The sequence below is a fragment of the Elgaria multicarinata genome, chromosome 1, assembly GCF_023053635.1.
Source record: "Elgaria multicarinata webbii isolate HBS135686 ecotype San Diego chromosome 1, rElgMul1.1.pri, whole genome shotgun sequence".
NCBI lineage: Eukaryota > Metazoa > Chordata > Lepidosauria > Squamata > Anguidae > Elgaria > Elgaria multicarinata.
Genome location: NC_086171.1, coordinates 58151693 through 58175638, shown reverse-complemented (window position 1 = coordinate 58175638; position 23946 = coordinate 58151693). Strand labels below are relative to the sequence as shown.

Below are 23946 nucleotides of genomic sequence, written 5' to 3'. Positions count from 1 at the left end.
TGCTGAACAGCAATGCTGTTTCCTGTTGCCACCTATTAGCAAAGCTAATAGCAGCACACAAACAAAGAAAAAAATGCCTTTCTATATACTGTCAGAAGCACCAGGAGGCACTCTCATCCTGCGGCTCATATCCTAGGAAAAAACATTCATGTCGCCTCTCCTTCCCACTGGGCATCATATTCCTAATTATGTTACACTGCATAATCATGTAATAATAAGCAGAACATTGCAAAACAAAGCTATTGCCGCTAGGACAATGTCAAACTATTTTATTGTGATATTCAAGGCAATGGTAGCCAGTAGCTCTCCAGTTTACCCTTCACCAGTTCTGGGAAAGAGTAGAAGGAGGTGATATTTGAGTTTAGTTAACTAAGAAGGCTACTCTTCCCAAAACTCCCCGCTCTAGTGCTGTTTTCTCCCTGATACCCTAAGCAACTTATTAAGAATCAGTGAACATTTTTCAGATCTCACATCCATTTTTCAGATCCTCCCCCACTCCATCTACATTGATATGCATGGGTACTGCCAGAGTAATGTAAGGATGCATGTGTGCATACATAAAGAGAGAGAGAGAGAGATCTACCTGAGAAGGCTTATAATTAGTGGTTATAGATAAAGATAAAATTTTAAAAGATCTTCCGGGACTTTAAAAGACAAACAGACTTAGTGTGGCATAAGCTTTCATGGACTACATCTTCTATATTTGTGTGTGTGTGTGTGTGAGAGAGAGAGAGAGAGAGAGAGACAGACAGACAGACAGACAGACATAAGAAATTGTAAACAGCAGGGACAAAAATGATGACATTTCTATGCAAACCTCAACCGGATACAAGGCAAGTACAGTGACCTAGAGGAAAAATTCAAATGAGATAGATATAAAAATCTGTGCAATTTAAGTTTCTGTAGTGCACGTCTGCCGTAAGACAGGTAATCACCAAGATAAATATGTATTAAAGTAAGCAATCTACCTCACCCTCCTCCCAAAGCTTTGGTATTCATTACAAAGATACCTACATTAGCCCCTATTAATAACACGGTTAATAATAACAAGCACTCTATTGTACTACATTAGTTAAGAGACACCATGTCATTGTGCAATATTAATTAATACCTCAAATAACAACAGTCTGTGGGTTAATATATTCTCCTCAATACTTTAATAACAGTAAACAAAAACAGCTGAGGTATGCAGTAAAATCCATCAAACTACACAGATGGTTATAAGGTTTTCATTATGTGGTTTCCATAGCAATCACGTTGCAAATCTGGAAGCTCCTTGCAAGTAAGCAGCTTGTATTTACATGCCTTTCAGCTGCACCATGGAACTCTTCAAAGTGTGAAGTTATTATTCCAATTCCATTAGAAGGATCATTGGAATACAATTTGATCAGCCAAAATTACTGGGGACCAATTTGCGTAAGAAATATGCATTTGACAACAGTTTCATGCGTGTAGCATGCTGAAGCGAATACTTGTAATTCTCAGCATGTTAAGAACTATGGAGTTTTTGTTTGGAAATAGAACAGGCTGACCCATCTTTTAGAACACAAGAAGGATTTGAAGATATTCACTGCAGGGCCTGGGCCAGTTCTGATGGAGACCTGAACAAGGTGCTCAGTGCTTCCCTCCACACCGCCCTCACAGCACTAGCAAGTAGGAAAGGGGACCTGCCAGAGGCAAACAGTGAGCATAGCTCCAACTGAGACATACATGTATTCTCTCACATACGTGCTAGGGATAATCACCTGGAAAAGATTAATTACAATTTGGAAATGGCCAAGCTTGCTTAATATTGCAATGGCAATCGGCATCGGTTCCTTGTTACTAACGAACGTAGGGAACGGAAAATTTTCCACGGAAAAATACATTGGAGAATTTTCTGCCCCATATCATTGTATTGTACAATATGACCTGTGCATTGGGGGCGAGGTCTAGGGGCATTAAGTGAGCTGTGGTTGCTGCACATCCAACACTTCTCTAGGATGGGTGATATTTTTTAAATGAGGCAGCTGGCAATGGACACGATGGGTCCTGGCATCTGCCCAATCAAGCTGGGTGCTGACATCAGGCTGACTTGCTTTTACACTTGGCAAGGAAAGGAAATGCAGAAATAGTCAATCTTTAGATCAGTGGTTCCCAAAGTTGGCGGTACTGCCCCATTGGGGTGGGTGGGATTGCATAGGGGGGCATTAAGAGGCAAGGGGTGGCAGGGGCCGCTAAGAGGCATGGGGGCGGCAGGGGGGCGCTCGAGGTGGTCTTTTCTGAGAAGCGCCTCTCCAGAAGGTCTTAAAGCCCAGGGACATTTTTATGGGAGAAGGTAGTGTGGTCCCAAGCCATATAGGGGAAGAATCCACACATGTATTAATACCGTTTAAGAAGAGTCCTTTTAACGGTGAATTGAAATGTTTCAAAAGCACCAAAACGCTAATGAAGAGACATATCCTGCTTGGTGTGCCCTGCCCCGCTGGCTGCAAAACAGAGGCGTTCGCTCTCTTTTCCCTCCTTCCCTCGGCAAGTGATTCCCATTTAAAGGGGCAAACTGAGCTACAAAATGACATTGAGCTGAAGCCAAAGTTTAAGAAATCGTACCAGGAGTTTTGGTTACAGAAGGAAATTTCTGGTCGCTATCCGGCACTATGGAGAGTGGTTCAGAAGCTCCTGGTTGCATTTCCAACATCATATTTGGTGGAATGTGGTTTTAGTGTGGTCTGCCTACTTCTCTCCAAGCAAAGAAATCGACTCCAGATTACTGAACATGGTGATTTAAGACTCATGTTAAGTGACTTTAAACCAGACATTGGGAAACTAGTATCACTTCATCAAGCCCATCCATCACATTAAGAATTTACAGAATAGTGAGGTACTCTACCCTAGTTACTAAATGTGATATCTAATATTCTTGCTATCAGACTTTGAAAAGATGTTATCACTGGATCAAGTTCATCAATTATGTTTAATTGAATAAACTAAAAAAATGTAATTGGATTTTGAATAAATATTCAATTAATTGTCACTGGTTTGAATTTTATTTATTATTTATTTATTTAGAATATTTATATACCACTCCCCGTTGAAAAATTTAGGAACGGTGTACAAGATAAAATGAAAATAAAAACAGAATAAAACAGTTAAAACAAAATTTTAAAGAAGCAAAAACAGAGATTCAAGGCTGCATATTAAGGAAAAGCTTATTATTATTATTATTATTTATTTATATAGCACCATCAGTGTACATGGTGCTGTACAGAGTAAAGATGTTTTCAGGAGGCGCCGAAAGGAGTACAAGGTTGGAGCCTGCCTGATCTCCAGAGGCAGGGAATTTCACAGGAGGGGTGCCACCACGCTGAAGGCTCTTCCCCTGGTGGATTCCAATCGGAGGATGGATCTATGTGGAACCACCAGGAGCAGGCCCTCGGATGACCTCAGTGACCGGGCAGGTTGGTAAGGGAGAAGGCGCTCTCTCAGGTATCCTGGTCCCAAGTTGTTTAGGGCTTTGTACATAAGTACAAGAACCTTAAACCTGGCCCTGTAGCGAATAGGCAGCCAGTGCAGTTCCCTCAGCAGAGGAGTTACATGCTGGAAAGTGGCAGCTCCAGGCAACAGCCGAGCTGCAGCATTCTGCACTAGCTCCAGCTTCCAGAGCAGCTTCAAGGGCAGCCCCACATAGAGCGCATTGCAGTAAACCAATCTTGAGGTTACCAATGCTGGTACTACCGTGGCCAAGCTATCCCTGTCCAGGAGAGGCCGTAGTTGGCAAACCAACCGAAGATGGTAAAAGGCACTCCGAGCCGTGGCGGCTACTTGAGCCTCCAACAACAGAAATAGGTCTAAGAGTACCCCCAAACTACAAACCTGTTCTTAGAATTTTATTGTTATTATCTTCCTTAGTGGGTCGTTGAAAACCGCTATTCTGAATAATGATTTTATAGGGTAGGGTAGGGGGCACTGGGCATGAGTTTGTGGAATCAAGGGGGCGGTTACCTGAAAAAGTTTGGAAACCACTACTTTAGATGATTAGGGTGAGGGCTATAGCTGGAATGCACATGATGCAAGTATTTGGCTGAAGCTAAACACATCTGGGTCTGGTCAGCACCCGGATGGGAGACCACCTGGGAATCCGATGAATGCAACCATATGTTGTGTCATGGAAGGAGGGGAAGGAGAGTCAGAACAATATATATTAAAATAAGCATATTGATGTACAAAACATAAAAGGTCCTTCCCTAGTGGAGACTGAAAATAAAACAATTGTCCTATAAAATTCAATGGCGGTTTTGGCCAGCAACTTTGATGGGCCAAGATTATAGCCTGGCTCTTCCATTTCTTTGTTAAGATTATTTATTTGGATAAATGTCATACCGCTGAAGATTTAGGTGGCTTGTGTTTGGAAAAAGATCATCAACATACCAAACAGCATTCTTTAAATTAGCTGCTGAATGACCTCACACACCCCACCAGCCATTCCAGCCATCAATGCTCACCCAACTCAAAAGAACTTATAGTTGAGGTGTGCACTAAAGATTAGTTTCCAATCCTGCTTTGACACCTCAGAAAGCAGATTGCTTCAGCTCAGACCTGACTTGCTTTGGCTGAGATCCACAGCCTTGTCTCAGAAAATTTGAGACTTCATGTAGCTCCATTTACTAAAAGAGGGGATATTAACTAACAGCTATAATTCCTTTACTTTATCACAACAGGTGAGGGAATTTGCAGGCATCAGAGCCCCTCTGGAGTGGAAGAAGCCTGCTGAATTTCAGACAAATAGGTATTTTGAGAGAATTTTTAAAAGCAATTTGAAAGAAAATAGCACACATCATAAGAGGTGCCCCTAGGTAAATAGCCTGCAACATTTCCAAAAGAGAAGTACAGGGTTTAGGGAGTTATGATGAACAAGTTGAGGTTTTTCCTTTTGCTTTCTCCTCAATTGACACTACAACCCTCCCAAAGCACTATGATTCGACATAAAATGGAAAGCCCTGGTACATTCCATGATTGGAAGCTAAAGCTGTCAGTTACAAAACTATACCCTCTCTTCTCCCTTCCCACTTGTGCTGCTTATATGGAGAGCTTGGGGACTCTTATCAAATGGACAGCCCAAATCTGAGTTCTCTAGGACCTCTGAAGCCCCGAAACCCAGTTCTGTTTGGGATGGTTTGGAGGGCACCAGCTTTACCTCAGAGAGGCACCAAAGCTCTGATGTGACCCAATTTGGCTCAGTACTCATCCAAATGCACACCCCTATTTCATGGTTGTTCTCTGGACATTTGAAGCCAATATTATCAAAGGAAGGGAAAACAGAAAGCATTAATTAAGAAGCATTTCCTAGCCCCCTTCAGGCATGAGGGTGATAATGGGATGGAGCTCCCTGGGCCTTCCCCTTCTGTCACATCCCGATCATGTAGTACTGCTATCCTTGAAGAGGAGAGCTGAAGCAGGGAGACTGTTCTACATGTGTAGGCAATCTACAACTCTGACCATGCAGGCTGTACTCTGGATCATGCAGGATCTAGACCAAGGGTGGGCAAAAAGTAGATCTCCAGAGGTAGATCTCTTTTCCTACAGTCTGCTTTGGTCAAGGGGGGTTATTTCATCCTTCCTGGCTATATTTTTCTCTACGATGTTCTATATGGGCCATCTACTTCAATATACATTTGTTGTACAAAAGTATTATATCCATTAACACTGCTTTTATTAGTCATTCTATATGCAACATTCACACAACAATGTAGGCAATTCTGGGCATCTGCTTTGCAGTGTATAACTCCTTTCCAAAATCTAAAATTTCTGGAAAGGAGGCAAAACTTTTCAATCTGAGCAGCCATTTAGCGGCTGGAGATAACCAATAGTTTTGTTTCATGTGTGTGTGTGTGAGAGAGAGAGAGAGAGGGAGAGAGAGAGAGAGAGAGAGAGAGAGAGAGAAGGACGGGCATTAAATATTGTCATCTTGTTTTAATAAAGGCTATTACTACCCTGAACACAGTAGGGATGTATAGCAGGATATAGCAGGACATAAATCTAAACACACACACATGTATGGTCCTCTCTCTGACTTCTAAGGGGTAAAGAGAATGACTGTGTGGCAGAATAAAGGAGACTCAGGAAACACTAAACTTTCAGGCAAGTGCCACTGCTCTCTGTGGGTGGCCAGAGATCTGCAGAATTTCCATGGACGTCTTAGGCCATCAGCAGGCATGGTTAGTCTCAGCTCCTGCTGGCTCTGCAGGGTGGCACATCTCTTGAAAAAGCAATCAGCAGGGTTTAGAATAAAGCGTTTCCTGGCACTTCTGAAATAATTACCCCATGTAAGACAATCATTTGATCCAACATAGGCAAAGCAAAGTTAATTAAACAAAGCCAAAAATAAGGTGGCTACTGAGACGGGTCAGATGAGGTAGAAAGAAGAGGAAATCTTCCATGTACTAATTATTTACTCATAAAACAGCTTTACATAAATGCCTGTGTTCAGTAGCTCTGTCTTGAGGAAAGCAAGCCCCATAAAATTAAGTGAAAGAAAAACTTGTTCCTTAAGTCCACTTTCCACTGACCAGACTAGAGCAAGGGGTGATGGGAGAAGCAAATTCAAGAGATTTTAAAGCAGCTTAACTGCTTCCAGAACCTAGGTCAGATCTGTAGCAGTTTGTACAGAACTTCATATAAATGTATGTTTTATAAAACACTCTGGAAGCTATGCTGAAGGGCAGTATACAGCTCAATGATAGTAACAATAATATCAATAATAATAGTGAAAAAATGAGGGGGGAAATCTGGGGCACAATTCAGCCAGAAGAAAGCACAATTAAGTCCCATCGGTGTCAATGGGAGAGAGTTAAGCACATGCTTAACCTTCCTCATTAAAATAAAAAGTTATTATATTTGTCTGGATTGTGCCAATAGTTCATATCAACTTTATAGGGCTGTATAGCTGCCCAGGCGAGAAATGGCCAATTAGAGCTTTGGTAATTTTTTAAAGTTTCATAATACCTGCTGGTAATGCTGCATTATAGTAATATGGCTACTTTTAGAAATTAAAAACAAAAACAAAACATATAGCAGTTAGATATAGTGGCTGGGTTTTGTTTTGACCTTTATAATGCCCTCTTGAGAGAAGTTCCTCTAACTTATTAGTTCCATGAGTGTAGCTAAAGGTCATGAACACAAGCATGGATATATGCGCACGATTATCATGTGGAATGTGGCGTAACAGCTTGTAACAAAACCTTATTAGCAGATTTTAGTCCCTTTTACTACATGTTACCAAGGATATTTAAACAGCTTTGTATATATGGAGAAACTGGTGAAATTCTCTCTTCATCACAACAGTTAAAGTGCAGGAGCTATACTAGTGACCAGATTTAAAAGAGGGAAGGGCACCTGCAGCTTTAACTGTTGTGATGAAGAGGAAATTTCACCAGGTTCCCCATATATACAAATGACACCTGCTGAACTTCCCTGTTCAATACAACTGTTAAAAGATACAGGAGCCCTGTCCTCCTTTTCAAATGGTCACCCTAGGCAAGCTCCTTACCCATGACCGTAATTTTGTGAAGCTGCCCATGACACTCTCACACTTCTAAATATGCCCATCGACCCAAAAGGGTTGGGCTCCCCTGTTCTATGCCATCCGGTGCCCTGAGTCTGCAGTGCTTAAGGGAAGGCCAGGAGACCAAGGGCCACTGGGAGGCTGCCCCCTTTGCCCCTAGAAGAACTTCACAGGAAGGAGGACACCAACTTGGTCCCATCATCAGCCATGGAAAGAACAGCTGCTCCACTCGCTTCTCTTCCCTCCCCATTGCTTTTTCTTTTTGTATTGTGTCTATTAGATTGTGTACCTGTTGACAGGAACTGATTTGTATTTTAGTATCTGTACTGTGCTTAAATTATGTTTGAAAGTGATGACGATTTATTATTTTATTTATTTAACAGATTTATATAGCCCCAAACATAATTAAAAATACCTCTAAGCGGTCATCATCATATCCCTTTGTTAGTGGCACACACATTGCAGAAGAGTCCATGGTATGTTCAAAATTGACTGTCATGATTACTGGATGCTCAAGCATTCATTCTTGAAAGTCTGTCCATCCAGCAAATGAGAAACGCAAGCAGCATGCAACATAGGCTCCAGGCCTTTGTATTTGTGAGACTCATGGATACAGGGGCCATTTATTTCTTATACAGGTAGGGAGGTGCCAACCCATCTCTATTATTGGGTTATGAATGTAGCGGAATTGCATATCTGCTGTCTGCCAAGCCACAAACTACTTGCCATCTTAATAATGGTAATACCTCAAATTTTAAAACCACCTTTGGCCCAATTTATCAAGTAACTGTCTCTTTGATGTTTGGCATTTGAAACTAATTTACTTTGCAACTCACACTCTGAACGAACTTCCTAGGCTCCTGCAAATGCAGGCCTCCACATTCACTTGAATGGAGAGAGTAACTCAGGACACACAGCTAATCCATGCATCAAAAAAAGGAGAGAAAATCCTGTGGATGGGGGACCTCCACATATGCACTGGAGCCCTTGTACTAGCATGTAAATCACTGGATTGGCACATGTCCACTTGGCTGAAGATTTAAAAGGAAGGACCTGTGGAGATCAAGGAGGTGGAAACCACAAGAAAAAGACAGGAACAGCATGGCCGTTATTAATTTTAACTGCTTCTCTCCCAAGCAGCTGCTCTCCAGGGATTTATGATCCATGATTTTTCACATGTTGGGTATCAACTGTTAAGCCCTTTTTAAATAAAATAAAATAAAATAAAATAAAATAAAATAAAATAAAATAAAAGTGTGTCTGAGGCACTGACAGAAGATTGCATCCTACCTTGGACCTGAACCTGTAAGGAACTCTGAAACTGGATGTTAAAAACACCTTTAACTGAAATGTAATTTGCAGGTTTAAAAAGAGTGGCAAATCCAATTGATCCAATAAATCAAGCAAAAAACAGGTGGATAAAATGTGGTTCAAATATCAGGGTCAATGCCTTGGCCATTGCTGTGTCATTCACACAAGACAAAGCAGCACAGGGTTCTCCACTTGGCTGGAGACTGAAAGTGAAGCTCTTCCCCAACATGTTATTTCCCTACATCAGAGGTGTTCAAGCTCTTTCAGTCTGAGCGTTAAATTCAGTTTTCCTGAAGGAGAAGACTATTAATGGCTTCTAGTCCTGATAGCTAAGTACAACCTCCAGTATCAGAGACAGGAAGCCTGAACACACCAGTTGCTGGAGAACAGGGGTGGGAGGGTGCTGTTGCACCCATGCCCTGTTTTGTTGGTCCCTGGCATTCCAGCCTTTTAGAATGGGGTTGGGGTAGGGGAAACGGCAAAGGCAAGAAAGCACGAAACGATAGGTGGTTGGGGGAAAGTGGCAGCGGCTGGAAGGGGCATGGCTACCTGGGGAGCTCCAGAGGGCCCCAAATAGCCATTTCACCTGAGTTTCTGCATCACTGCTTTACATCATACCCTACACTCACATCCGTAGCATTTTAGAAATATGTGTTCATTTTTATGACAGTTATTTTTATATATAATTGGCCTTACACACACACTAAAAGAAAAGTTAGCCAAATGCAACATTCTCTGTGTGAAGCACAATATTAACAGAATGCCACAAAACACCTTCATGGTGTGTGCTGTCTCCCATGCATATTAAAAGGCATTCCTGGAAATGCTAAATATCTCTAATGGTGACAAATGTGAGTTATCAACATAGATAGCATCAAAACGAGGCCCTGCATCTCCTACTTTGTGGATAATTTGTGGGTTTACAATAATGAAATTTGTTTCCGTTAGCAGTATTTATTTCTGAATTTAGGAGGGGGTAGCAGCAGGGAGACAAAGCAAGTAGTTTCAGCATAGTCCACTAGAGTGAAAGGAAACACAATGCCGTTTTTGGCGTGGAAAGGTCTGGTTCCCAGATGCCTCTCTCTCTCCTAGCTGCTTTAGCCATATTAAGCAACTGATGTTTATACATTCTCTGTGCTGACAGCACAGCGACAGGAGATTCAACCAGAGAGACCAACTGCCATATTTTCATTCTGTGTCAATATCATTAGACCTTGCTGCCATTTTCCTTCTGCTTAAAATTGCCACGTCCTACAAACTAACTAGTGTTTTATTCTATTCACAGTAAAATTGTCTACTTTATGAGTGGGTTAAAAGTTCATCTAGAAAACTTATATTATAGAAACAATATGTATGAGGAAAATGCAGAATGAACAAAAAATTAAAGATTCCCTTCTATAACTCAATCGCGTGACCCCCTCACTCCACCCCACATACCAAGAACATATGCTGTCAGTTTGCATTATACCATCTAAGTTGTGCAAGACACATATCCACAGAAAAGGGGCATCTGGTGTACCTCTCAGTTTGACAGCATTCGTCTTTGGCTCAACTTTAGAAGACTGGATTGTACCTCTTGGACAAGTTCTGACAACTACTGTGTTAAGCTGGCAGTCACAGCCCCTTTATAACATACAGGTCTTTGCGATGGAGTTAGAATGCTACCAACACGTTATTGCGTAGCAGCTATTCCCCTACAATTAATTTCAGCCCTTGGAAAGCCCATTAGCTTAAACCTAATTCTTTATGTGTTTCTTTGCTATTTTCAAGAAGAACACTTAGTAATTCCTCCCAAGCGAAACCTTTAAGAGGGATATCTATATCTATATCTAATCTATAGATACAAGTTCAAGAGCAGGATCAGCCCATTGGTGTTAAGTTTTTAGAGACTAGCAGCAATACTGATATGATTCAATGGATAATCTGAACAATTGGCAGCATCTTTTTGAGCTGTAGCCTTTTTCAAGATGTCTTTTCCACTGTCTCTTACAGCTCCCATCTGTCAACTTCTGTCTTCTGGTGCTTTGTTTGAGTAAAGTGCTAGCAGTACATATATAACAGAGCGTTGATGCCAGTTTTCTTTTTCAACCATCAAAAAAAAAAGTGATTTAAACAACAGTAAACACAAGCAAGAATGATTTCTTAGTTACCACTTTGGTGTCAAAGAGGAGCCGGTTCTCTTACAGATCGGAAAACGCCACAACATCCCTTTCTTAAGGCCTAACTATAGGTTATGCATAAACAATACTAAATTTGTACAGCACTATCATTGTACATGACACTTAACATAGTGCAAGGGGACAGGTCATTACAAACATGCAATTTTCTTTCAAAGAAGAAAGAAAGGGCTTTGAAGGGGTTTTGAGTAGGGGACGCAACAGGAGGAAGGGGTACTTTACCTTTTCCCTGACCACTATCCCACTGCTCAAAATGGTTCATCTCCACAGAGAGCCTCCCTTCCAACATGAAGAAATAGTAGTTGGAGAAGAGATTAAAAACCCCTACCACTTTTCCACTCAAAATCCCTTCCCCTAAATTGCTTTTCTCTCATCTGCGTTTTTTCTTTTTTAAAAAGACTGGCATTAGGGCCGTGTTACGTGTGTACTTATAGCACCATAGCCAAACAAAACACAGGAAGACAGAAAGTGAAAGATGGGATCTGCCAGAGCCTGAGGAAATGACATCTTGATCAAGGCTACATCGAGACTAAAAACTATAGAGAAAAGATGTAAGGGTAACAAATAGAAATATGTTACCTTTTCCAAGACAGGGCCATGAAGGAAGGGTTCCAGAGTGTGGAATATTGGTTTTATGAATTATTATTATTATTATTATTATTATTATTATTATTATTATTATTATTATTAAAACTATAAACAGACCAATCCCTGCATAGCCAAGAAGGCACCATCCATGCACAAGGGGGAGGTATGAACAGGTTACATCCCTGAGAACCTTTGCAGAAGTACCATCCACCCCACCCTAAACACTCTCTCTCTCTCTCTCACACACACACACACACACAGAGACTTCGAGAAATAAGCTCAAAGAAAGGGTGTGTGTGGAAGCGCTGAAAACAACATAATGAGGACTGAGTTTGCTCAGTGGCAACAGGACGCTGTTGAGAAGGGGAGACAAAGAAAACTGGGGGGGGGGGAGGTTAATGGAATAGGGTATCCTGAAAAAAGCATGGCTGGAAAATTGAATGGGAGATCTCCAAGCTGCAACATCTGGTTGTAAGTCATTCCGAGAGCCTTTTTTGGCTGAAGAGCAGGGTAAAAATACTATTACAATACATTAATAATAATCCAGAAGTCCAACAATATGTGTGTATGTGATATATATATATATATATATATATATATATATATATATATATATGTTTGAACAATATATTATATATATATATTTGGACTTCTAGATTGCCTGTAAAGGGCTTTTACAAGTTCCTGGGGCAATGGGGTAAAGACTTCCTTCTTAGGGCTACAAAGGCATATATTTCTCTACCAGTAAAGCAGTAGCCCCAATCTTAACAGTAGTGACATCATTGTACAAACAGAATGGGAGAGAAGTCTTGGACTATAGAAAATCTTGCCTACTTAAAAAAGGGGGGAATATGTGCCCTTCTTTCAGAGGCAAAAAAGGGGGCTTCAAATGATAATATATGACAGCAGAGAAATGGGTAGCCTTACATTATTATTTATTTCTTTTTAAATAACTACAAAGCACTATAGTGGTCAAGCAGGCAAATGCTTGGTCAGAAGGAAAAGAAATGTGCTACATTAAATAACACATTATTATTATTATTATTATTATTATTATTATTATTATTATTTATTTATTTATATAGCACCATCAATGTACATGGTGCTGTACAGATAACACAGTAAATAGCAAGACCCTGCCGCATAGGCTTACAATCTAATAAGTTGTAGTAAACAATAAAGAGGGAAGGAGAATGCAAACAGGCACACTGTATTATCAAATACTACCCTGTATTATATAAAACCTTTTAGAATAGTTACAAAACTGCATAGGTATGCAAAGAGAGAGAATTCTGCCATGTCATTAGGTGATGACACAGACACTATCCAAGTTCTGCCAGGCAATCACATAAACGCCCATAAATATCATAGTCGTGTTGATTGGACATCTTGAGAGATTTCTGATTTGAGCATGTAAGTGCAAAGGTGCTTATAAATCCTGAAAAGCAGTTTACTGGCAAGAGAGAGAGAGAAAATGCATGAACGACAATAGCAGTTCTGTATCTCTGAAAATGTATGGTTTGCACAGATGAGATGGGTTAAATAGACAGAGGTGTGAGCATCTAAACACTAAAAGCTGCCCCATCCTTTTTCAAGAATCCATGCTCCATCCTTCTTGCAGCCTTCCCCATCCTGCTGTTCCCCTGATGTTTTGAACTATAACTCCCAGCATTCCTGACCATCGGCCATGCTGGCTGGCTGGGGCTGATGGCAGCTCCAAAACAGGGAAACTGGTTGGAGAAGGCTGTTTTAATGTCACTATGCAATATTAACAGACTGTGATGTTCTCTACATTAGAAAACACACACACACAGGCTTTACCAGGTCTCAGATATTTTTGTATTCAAAACAGGCCCCTTTAGATAGCAACCAATGGCAACCAACTGATTTTGAATTGAAAAGGGAATGCCATTGGAAAGAACAGGCTGCAATGAAGCAGTGCCATTTAGTAGAGGAATAAATTCTGTCATAAATAGATGCCGGATTATCTCTGTGTCATAGAACACAGGATTACTGGGGCGGGGGGACCACAGGAGTTGACCACATCTGTGAATGGCCAGTCAGGAACGTGCTATAAATTGCTCGTTTAAAGAACCCCTGTATGTAGGCACTAGTCACTAACCGAATGGAGAAACTTAGCATTGCACAGATTCCAGAAAATATTTTTATACCATGAAAATGTTTGTACCTACAGACATTTAACTGTTTTCCCCCCTTTTAAAAATAAGGAGTGCCTCAAGTACCCTGACAGATTACACAAAAATATGTAAAGTATTTATAATAAAACAGGGTTGTTTTTGGTTTTTTGGCTTAAAGAGCCTCATATTCTGGAGTGTAGGTTCTAATGAAACATTCTTAAGCTGAGCATTGCGTCTTAATCACAGAAAGGAGTGCTATGGTAGAAGACAGCTTTGCTTGGATATTAAGAAACATTCCACTTTAGGCACATAATGTGCTGAAGATATTCATGAATAAACAAAGTGTTGTTAATGTGTAGCAGCTGTCAAAAATGTAGTCAACAGTGAAAAGGCTCCGATAGAAGTAAAATTACTTTTGTCTCTCTAGGATGACAAGACTTTCCAACATGGGACTCTCTTTCTCACAATAGCAGCCAACTTCTGTCACATGGCATTCACATCATATTGGTTTTACAAATCAAGAGTGTCAAAAAATACTTTCGTGTTGGCCCTTCCAAAGCAGTAAAAAGAATGACTGATCAGTACTAGTAATAAGATATCCCATTTTAATACAAAGCCAATTTGTGGGAATGTGATGCTTCATAGTTCCTTTCTGAACAGCTTTCTTAAAAGTTAAACTGTATCTCTCTCTCCCTCTCTCCCTCTCTCTCTCTCTCTCTCATTTGCAAATATCAGTTTGAAATTATTGAGGGGGAAAGTCTTCAAAAGGCTTTAAAATAACAAAATTCTAAGCTATGCTACTTAAGCATTAACTTACTTGCCTACACATAAAGGTCTCTCTAATATATGGCTCTTTCCTGCACTGCTCCGGTAATGTAAGTTGGCCAGGCCCACATGGTCACTAGCAGGGGAGGAGCTGGTTTCCTATAGGAGCAACACTGCTTGGGGGAGCAGCTACTGCAGCATGATCTGGGGCTGAGCAGGATGTGGCAGCTCCCAGCAAAAAAAAAAAGAAAAAAATAGCATGAGGGGCCAATTGTGCAGACAAGCCTATACGTGTACAAAATGTATAAACAGCACAACAATATATAGGAAGTTGCTCCATGTAGCTTCCAAAAGGGCAGGTATCAAAGATGCCCCACTGTGCTTTAGGGCAGAAGCGAGGAACTGTATTGGCAACTTGATCTGTTTCTTGTTCTGAATGTTATTGGGGAAAGAGATCAAGCCACAAAGGTTTTGTGGATATTACAAAACACACACACACACACAAGAAATGTGGTTTATTATATCACAAATTACATGAAAGCTACTGTTTTGGGGGGATGAGTATGCCATTGCATCTTTTGGCAGCAAGATGCTTTGAAGCCAAACACGCTTATGGACCGAAGCTGCAAATGTCACAGGTTTTATTACATTTGTGACTGATACCAAAGTCCAATTATTGCTGACATTTGGGGTTTGGGGCTGAAATCTTGCAAAGGTCAGTGTGAACAGTGAAGTAATACTCCCTGGGAACATTTCTTAAAAAGAAAACGGGAAGGAGACTCCTCCAGGCATAGAGTAGATTATGGTGGTCAAGCTAAGTATTACTTAGCAAAACTCAGGACAAAAGTGATCTGAAATAATCCATGACAAATGGAGCAATTACTGTATGATTTGAACCAGTGATTGAAAATATACATGTTGGGAAAACAGATGGATCATGTAAAGAACACTTTGAGTAGAGAAATCAACTTTTATGATGTTCTGTATTCAAAAGCTGAATTGTAATGCCTTTTACTCAGTATTTAAATAGCTATGTTAGGTGGAAGAGTTTTAAGCACAACCGGGGGCTTGAATGTGTCTGGAGCAATTTTTTTCTCTCTTTTGAAAGGCAGAATCCCCATCTGCCCCACTCACAATACGGCATATCACGAACAGCTTCTGAAACTTCCCTTGGTTTCAAAATGGGGAGGGAGGCTGTTCTTTGGTGGGATGGGGCAGAGGGAAAGAATCCACTGGGCTCCCTTGAGTGTGTGGAATTCATTACACAGTTCTTTTGGATCAAGGACAAATAGAGTTCCAGAACTTTTCAAAGCACTCAGCAGACATAAGAACATTGGGCCGTCCTTCAGATGTTCAGTAGACCTAGCTTCAGATGTTAAGCTGATTCACTTTCCTTTCTCTCTACATTTGAAAAAAGGTGGTGGTGGTGTGTGGGCTGAGCTCTGATCCAAGCATGAAATGAAGAACATCCACCCCAGATTTCATACCAATGTCACAACCTTCAAGGCAGATACTCCATTACGATGTGTTGAGTCTAGTTTAGAAACAGCACTTTGATATTGCATTTCTGTGCAATCCTTATACTCCAGCCTAGTCTCACTGTACCCTAGATAACCCCCTTCATTTTCTTAAGGAACCTCATTGCTTTTACCATAAATGGGGCTAGAATTGTGCTGCAGTTTATGAAGAGGCAACTCAGCTGACTGTAGGTAGATCAACTCTCTGGAAGAAGCCAATGCTTGGATGCAAAACTAGGCCTGACCTGAAAAGGGATGAAGATATGGTTGTCCTCTAGAAATCGAGGCAAGGCTTAGAGTAACCGAAGTGAAGTCTGCTTGAAAAATGAGTGGTGTGACAATGCATGTGAGAGCACAGGGACTCTGGAATGCCAGTTTGGCTAAGTAGTAGAGGCAGCCCAGAATCCTGGGGTGCTTCCAGATGAAGCTTTTATGGCACCAACCTCATTCACAGAAGTTTACGGGGGTTCCAGATGTTGCCAGGTTTTACTCGTGACCCTCCAGAATTTTCTTACCACTTCTCCCATCTTTTTTCATAATGCAGAAAATCCATCAATGAGAAAAGTCAGAACAGCTGCACAATGCCTTCTGATAGCTAGTGCTAGTGCTAGAAGCCCTCTGTCTAGTGCTAGAAGCCCTCTGTCTAGAAACAGCCCTGGTGCTGGTTGGGATGATATTAGTCAACTGCAACACATTTACATTGAAACCAGAACATAATTAGTCATTCCTCTGCCCTCCTTCTTTACAAAAAAGGATTTGTTTAACGATGCTTTCAGACGGATGGCTCCTAATGCTACCAATCAAAAGGCATTGTGCAACTATTCCATTTCACCACCCAGCCCTAAGCAGATTTTCTGCGGTAAGAAAAAGGGACAGAAGTGTCAGAGGGAAAACATGGGAGGGATACAAATGGAAGACTACAACACCTGGACCTTCCATCAAACCCCATGTTTGAGGCAGCATGATGACACAATAAAACCTTCAACTGGAAGCACCCTGAATGGTGAAAGAAATCAATAGAGTAGTCCCTCTACTTTCAACTGGAAGCAGCCCCACACTTCCCTTCAAGAGCCTTAGAATGCAGTCCTTGCATGTCCACTCAGAAGAAGGTTTCTTTGAGTATCATGGGACTTACTACCTGGATTGCTCCAGGAGAAGCTATGCCTTGAATCAGACTAGCACACTGGTACTACTTGTCAGTCTGTAATTGTTCCACCCTATCTGGAAAAAAGATAATTATACATAGCTTCCTGGTGCTATAAGAAAACATGGTATCTACAAAATGTGGAAGTGCTCAGAGCTAATCTCTACAGCAGCTCTCTTCAGTGTTGAGTCCCCATATTTCTAAATTGGGTTAAAATATTCCTGTAACTTATTTCTGGACACTGTCTGGAAACCTTCTCTGTAGTGGTACCCACCCTCTGGAAAGCCCTCCCTCGTGAGGTTCTGGAGGTGGGAAATGTAACATCTTTTCAAATGCCTCCTGAAAACATACCTTTTTTACACAAGCTTCCTCTGGATTTTAGCTTAGTTGGTTTTATATTGCCTTTTTAAACTTTTAATATTTTAAATTTATCTGACACTGTTGTATTTTGTGGTTTTAAATCTGCACTGCTAATGGGCAGTAGAAAAATGTAATCAATAAATTAAATAAATATTACTTCAAATGCATGTTTTACTCTCACCCAGGGTTGGCACAGATCTGCCTTAACCATGGCTAGGTGGCACGAGAGAGGTGTCGCTCTGCAGAGGGGTAGGCTTTTTCATTATGTCTGTGCTGGTCCTGGGTGAACAGGCCAGTGTTGTTTTTGTTTGCACAGAACATTCGCACGTTGATGTATATGGTAACTGGGTCAGAACAAAGGGCAATCTCCAACAAAGTGAGGCAGATGCAGGAACTCATCAACTAAGAATAAATTGCAAGAATTGCAGTGGGTTTGGGATGTGGAGAGACAGAACAAATATGCTGGTAATGGGTACTGAAGATAGTAATCGGAAGACACAAGATTAGTAGAAAAGCTGAAATTTTAAGACAAAAGAGTGAAAATCTGTAGACTACAGGGCAACTCGGAAGGAGTAACTTCCAAGCAATTCTGAAACAAAGAGTCTTATGGAACCTTAAAAACTAATACATTATGGAATAAACAAGCCTCCCCCCCCCAAAAAAAAAATCTGGTGCCCTCCAGCTGAGAATGTCTTGTAGCCCAACACATCTGGAAGGAACTAGGTTGGGGAAAGGTTGGCATAAACTTCCATGGACTGGCAGATGTGGAATCCTTTAGCCACCACCCCAGATTAATGTGGGGATACACCAATTGCTCAGTGGGGAAGGTGACAAAACCTGTGTACACAAAAGCATTACTGAATCTCCAGTTATTTAATCTATTCCAGGGGTTAATTTCACACAGCATTTAACTGCAACTTTTTATGAACAGCACAAAATATTTTGAAGTATTTGATACTTCTAATAAGCACTAAAGTCCTACAGCTATCTGTGAACAACAATGTTTCCCCCCATTTTCCCCTTTCCTTATATACAGAATTTAATGCAAGCTATGTTATTTTCTGAAGAAACTAAAATACCTAACAGAAACCAAACATTTAGGTAGTTTATAAGGTCCAGCTTGCCTACAAATTGACAACATTATCTGATTCAAGAATGGTTTTCACCAGAGCCTCTTTTTTAAAATGCCATACTTTTGTAAACCGCCCAGAGAGCTTCAGCTATGGGGTGGTATAGAGATGATGATGATGATGATGATGTGTTTTTCCAGAGATTATACCATCATGGATTAAGAAACAACAAAGAATATGAGGAATACGCGATTGATGCTAATGACACAGTGAATCGAGAAAGAAAAATGAGTGAGTGAGTTGGTGGGACAAAGTTGTAAGGCATGTCAATATTTTAATTAAAAAATTATGTAGCAGAGAAAATGCTAATGAGCCAATAATCTCAAGAGATCATTTTTTCTACAATTCCTGCCTAATGTCAATGCCCTTGTTAGCCAAAATTGAATAGTCCTTTCCTAAACCTGGTAAAAAATAATAATAGCATTAGTACTTCTTCTTTAAATGCCACAACTGTCTAGCATCATTCATGGACGACTAAGCAGAACTGAGACAGGCACAATATGACTCACCCAAGGACATGTAGTTGAGCTGGGTTCCAAATTCAGCTTTCCTACATCCAACATCTACCTGACTCATTGTATTCTGATCACCAGCTTTTGCTGTCCCTTCAGTCCTCCATGATATATCTTTATTCTGCAACACCCCAAATACCTGGAAGTTCTTCATAAATGTCATCATCTATTGGTTCTGTTATCACTTCTGGAGGAAGCTTGCCACTTTCTCCAATGTCGTCATATTCTTCATCGTCCTCTGGAATAATTTCAGATCCTAGGTCTGTTAAGAAGAATACAAGAGCAGCTATACAACAGGTATCCATCCAATAGCCCCAGCCACATCAGTTTACTGTATTATATGAGGAACTCTGTTGGGGGAGAAATACATTCAATACCCTTCAATTTAAAAATCAAGCCAATGCAACGCCCTTTTTTTCCCAGTGAGTTGTTTAGAAATTCCACTGAAATAAAGATGTGAGTGCTATTTTTTATTTAGCTAGCACTTCTATAATGCAACTGTGTATAATGGGACATACTCCCAAATGTGCAGAGGATTCCTTAATCACTCTCACACACCCTTATCTAAAAACAGGAAATGCATTTTTTTAAAAGCACAGTGATATTCCGAGATCAATAAACAGAAATCTGTTAGAAAGCAATAAAGCTTTGATTTCTAGCATGCATTATAAACAGCAACTCTTTTAACCAACTGGCATACCTTGTAGTACAAATTTGAGGCTCTGTACCCATTCTTCAGCTTCTTTGGGAGTTGCAGCTGTAAACTGTTCAGAAACTTGATTTTACTAGGAGTAATTATGAGCATAAAATATAGCCAGCATTGACTTAGTAATGAAAAGAAAACAACATTCTTGTCACTTCTTCAAGGCACCATTAGTAATTCTTTACATGTCTTCTGGTACTTTTTCTTGCAAGGATGCTTCTTATAATGTACAGTTAATTTTGACAAATTTACGTAATTGAAGCAGAGGATGATGGATTTGGAACTCTGATCAGCAGCTGGCAGCTGTGCAGGAAAAAAAAGCTGCTTCTCTTCATCAATGTCAAAAGCAGGACTGATGAACAAAATTTGCCCTTGACAATTAGAAGACACCCATGAATTTCTTTAGACTGCTGGGTATAGTTTTCTTAAAAATGTTCTTGTCAGATTCCAACACAGTACCTGACAACTTAATTAACTGGCTTTCAACTGCAATCTCAGATATTTAAAACTTATTAAACTTACATTCCAGTTTGATGCTGAGCTGATGGATCTTGAATTGCATAGCTGATATGTGCTTTTAACTCTGATTTCCCTCCCAATCCAATAAGCAATAGAATACATATTTAACATTTGGGTTTAAAAAAAGAAAGAAAAAAAGAATATATAAATCCAATTATTTTACAATATTATTCACCCAAGAAATCAGGCAGACCTATTAGATAATAGATATTTAAATATAAGCAGTGAAAGGCACCAACAGATAAAAATGACGTATTGGTTGTTCTTATCCAAAAAGATAATATTAGAGTGTAATCTTTTTTTAATGCTATTATATGAATGTACAGAGTAAGCAAATAAAGGGTTTTCTTCTTCTCTAACATGTCAGGGGTTGTTTTATTGAAATGTTAATGTCTCCATAACTGGAACAGTAACAGTTTTATCAATTTAATTTCAAGACGACATAAAAAGTCCAACCTGATAAATGCGTTTATCAGGAGCAGCAATTTCAAAACAGCAATCTTTCTTTCCATCCTTCCGCAGGGTATTATTCATTCTGACGGTGTAGCCATCTATAGCAAATTCACCTTTCTGTTGTTTGTCTGTCGGAGATAAAAAGCAAAGATAGAACTTCATTTGCAATGCTGAATGTGAATGGTCCAGCAGGTTATCATTTATTCAGATTTTGGTTTTAGTTTTTTTCTCCATTTCATGAATATTCGAAGGAATGGTTTAGGTATTATTAGCTGAATGGTTTGGGTGATGATTTGGAGGATAAAACTCTCCTTTAAAAAGAAGGTGCAAACAAAGTACAATTCCTAAGAAGACTGCCTCCAGAATCCCACAGGGCGATGCTTACAGATGGTCTTACTTAATGTGAAGTGAATGCAATGACTCCTGTACCTGGGGGAGAACCAAGAACTGGAACCTGGAACTTGCAAGACAAGTTCCCCATAAATCAGTGTCTCTTTCTGGTTCAGTAACCAGTAGGAAAACCTGCCCAGTGAAGAAGAACTTGCTGATCTCCCTGCTACATCTACCCCACTATCATATCTCATAAAGTAAACTCCAGATGCTGTTAGGAGCTACTGTACAAGGCGCTCTTCACCTACTGACTAAAATGGTAGGACCTACAGAAACTATGGCTTCTAAAAGCTGAATTTTATTATGACAATTGTTCAAACAAACTAAAACACAGAATATGAATCCGTTTTGAAAAGGCTGTGCTTCGTGAACGGCTTGGGGGCTCCGTGGCATTTCTGACTGGTATCTGGTTGGTTGCTGAGGGAACAGAAGGCTGGATAGACAGGCCTTTGGTCCGATCCAGCAGGGCTCTCCTTATGTGTCTTCAGGACAAATGGTTAATTTGTCTGGAGACTTTTCACAGGCTTCTTAAAATATTAATTTATGGTTTGTGAAAAGGGGCGAATACTAAAAAGTGTCAAAGCCTACAGATGACACAATTATTTAACACAGACAAAACCGAAGCAAGCTAGGATAATTTACAGAGCATTCTCACAGAACTGAATGACTAGGTATAATGTTCCATGGGCATATATGTGCAAAGTAATGTACATTGGAAAGAAAAAAAACAGTGGGACATCATTTATAAATTATGTGTTCTACGTGGGATTCAAGAACTAAAAGAAAAATATGTGAACATGTATACAGGAAATGAATACCAAATAATCTTGATTACATCTTGTATTAATTCTAAATTGATCTCTGCCATAGAGTACAATTCGAACTGTTCTTTTACATGCAAGTTTCTGCAAGTTTCCACAAGAATCAATATGAGGTGCCAAATCTGCAAGATCTCGGCTTTGTTAAGTATCTGACAATTTATTGAAAGGGTGTGTTTTATCCATGGTCTCTGCCTTGGTCATACTTTTGTCTTCCCAATGGTTATTGATCCATTGGAATTTATAGTGACTTATAGTACACTACAGTATAGTGACTTATAGTACAGGGCTTTCTCACTGGTGCCACCAATACTGTGGAACACCTCGCCTCATGAAGAGCAAGTGGCCCCCTCTCTGGCTGTCTTTTGCTGGCTGGTGAAGACATTTTTATTCTGGCAGGCTTTGCTAAGTACCTGATGTATTATTTAAAAGTTATATTGTACCTATGACCTCTGATTTAATGAACGCATTGTTTTATAGGATATTGCGATATAGATGCCCTGTGTAATGCATAGGCATTAGATGGGTGGAATAGAAGTTACTTTTAAAATACAGAAAATAAAATCTCCCCTTTCTTTAAAATCAACATGTTTCTAGCCTTATCTAGGCTTATGGATATATGTTTGAAAATGTGCAATATCCAATAAAGGTTTCAATGCCACTATTTATGCAAATCCTGCAGATGCTCTAATATCAATTTCAGAACAAAGTGGCAGAATGGGCAATAATATCAGCAAAGGAGTATTACTGATTTCCGTATTTTATTTTGGAAGACAGAATCCAAGGTGCTTTGCTGGAAATTGTTAACATTCTAGGCATAACTGAGCTAGCAAATCATACAGAGAGAATTAACGAGTGTTGCACAGGGGTTCTGTACAAGGCAGGTATACATATTGTGTCTCAAAACACAAAAATGGTATCTTGGAAAGAGAAGAACATGGGCAGTATCCAACACTGCCACTCTGCTTACCCTATTGACATAGCACTAGCAAAAACAACCTCTAACAATATGCCAATAGAGTAAGCTGGTGCAATGGGTTTTCCCAAGGAAATCCATCACGCCAGCTTATGCTAATTGGTATACTGCTATAAGTCACTTATGCCAGTGGTATATTAATAGCATAAATGGAGTGGCAGTGTTGGATACTGCCCCATACATTTTCTCTGCTTTATGAGAAGTTGCTAAGCATAATAATAATAAAAGTAATGTAGCACTTCTCTACCCCTCCCCATCTGCAAACCGGTTTTAAAAAAAAGAACCACCAAACTATTCTATCAAGATAAAAATGACGCAAAATCATTTAAAGTTGGTACCTTAAATGTATGTGAGAAATATTTTCCTTTACTGATTACCCATTTATATAGTTAAAGTTGTCTCCCCACACAGGAATTCTTTTACAGTCATTTCTATATTGCTGCACATCACAGCCAGAATACAAAGAATTAAGTACTAACTTAATTATGCAAGTAGAGTTGACCAGAGGACATTTAAGCTGACGAGGTCTCCAAATCTCAAAATATGCTTCTCTTTTAGCAGCTGTAATGATAATGTTATATGTTCTCCAGTTCCCCGCACAGTGAGAAATTTCAAGGGCAGCAGCAGGAAGTTTTGGTTTCCTTTGGAGAGAGATCACTGGGGGCTTATGGTGTTTTGTAATATAGGGTTTGTTACAAAAGATAAGTAAGTGGAGGCACACAACATATGCCCTCCAGCCAGGTACCAGATCTGCTACCCTACATTAGATCTCCAAAGATATACTCCCCAAAGATGTATCCAAAGATATACTCCCCAAGTTGCTTTCAGTCATCAGGTAACACTCACAGCTTCTGTCTCTTTCTGTCTCTTTTCCAAACTGCTGTTGCTTCACTCACACACATAGC

General features: G+C 40.0%; 1 protein-coding gene across 1 annotated transcript in view; it reads right to left on the bottom strand.

Moving 5' to 3' along the window:
• SKAP2 (src kinase associated phosphoprotein 2) overlaps window positions 1–23946 on the bottom strand; it is a 128835-nt gene that overhangs the window by 27622 nt on the left and 77267 nt on the right. The window contains exons 7-9 of the mRNA XM_063128905.1: window positions 20861–20985; window positions 19883–19946; window positions 19322–19444 (exon numbers count right to left, since the gene is read on the bottom strand). Coding sequence (XP_062984975.1) covers window positions 19322–19444; window positions 19883–19946; window positions 20861–20985 — 312 coding nt within the window. The remainder of the gene's footprint in view (window positions 1–19321; window positions 19445–19882; window positions 19947–20860; window positions 20986–23946) is intronic.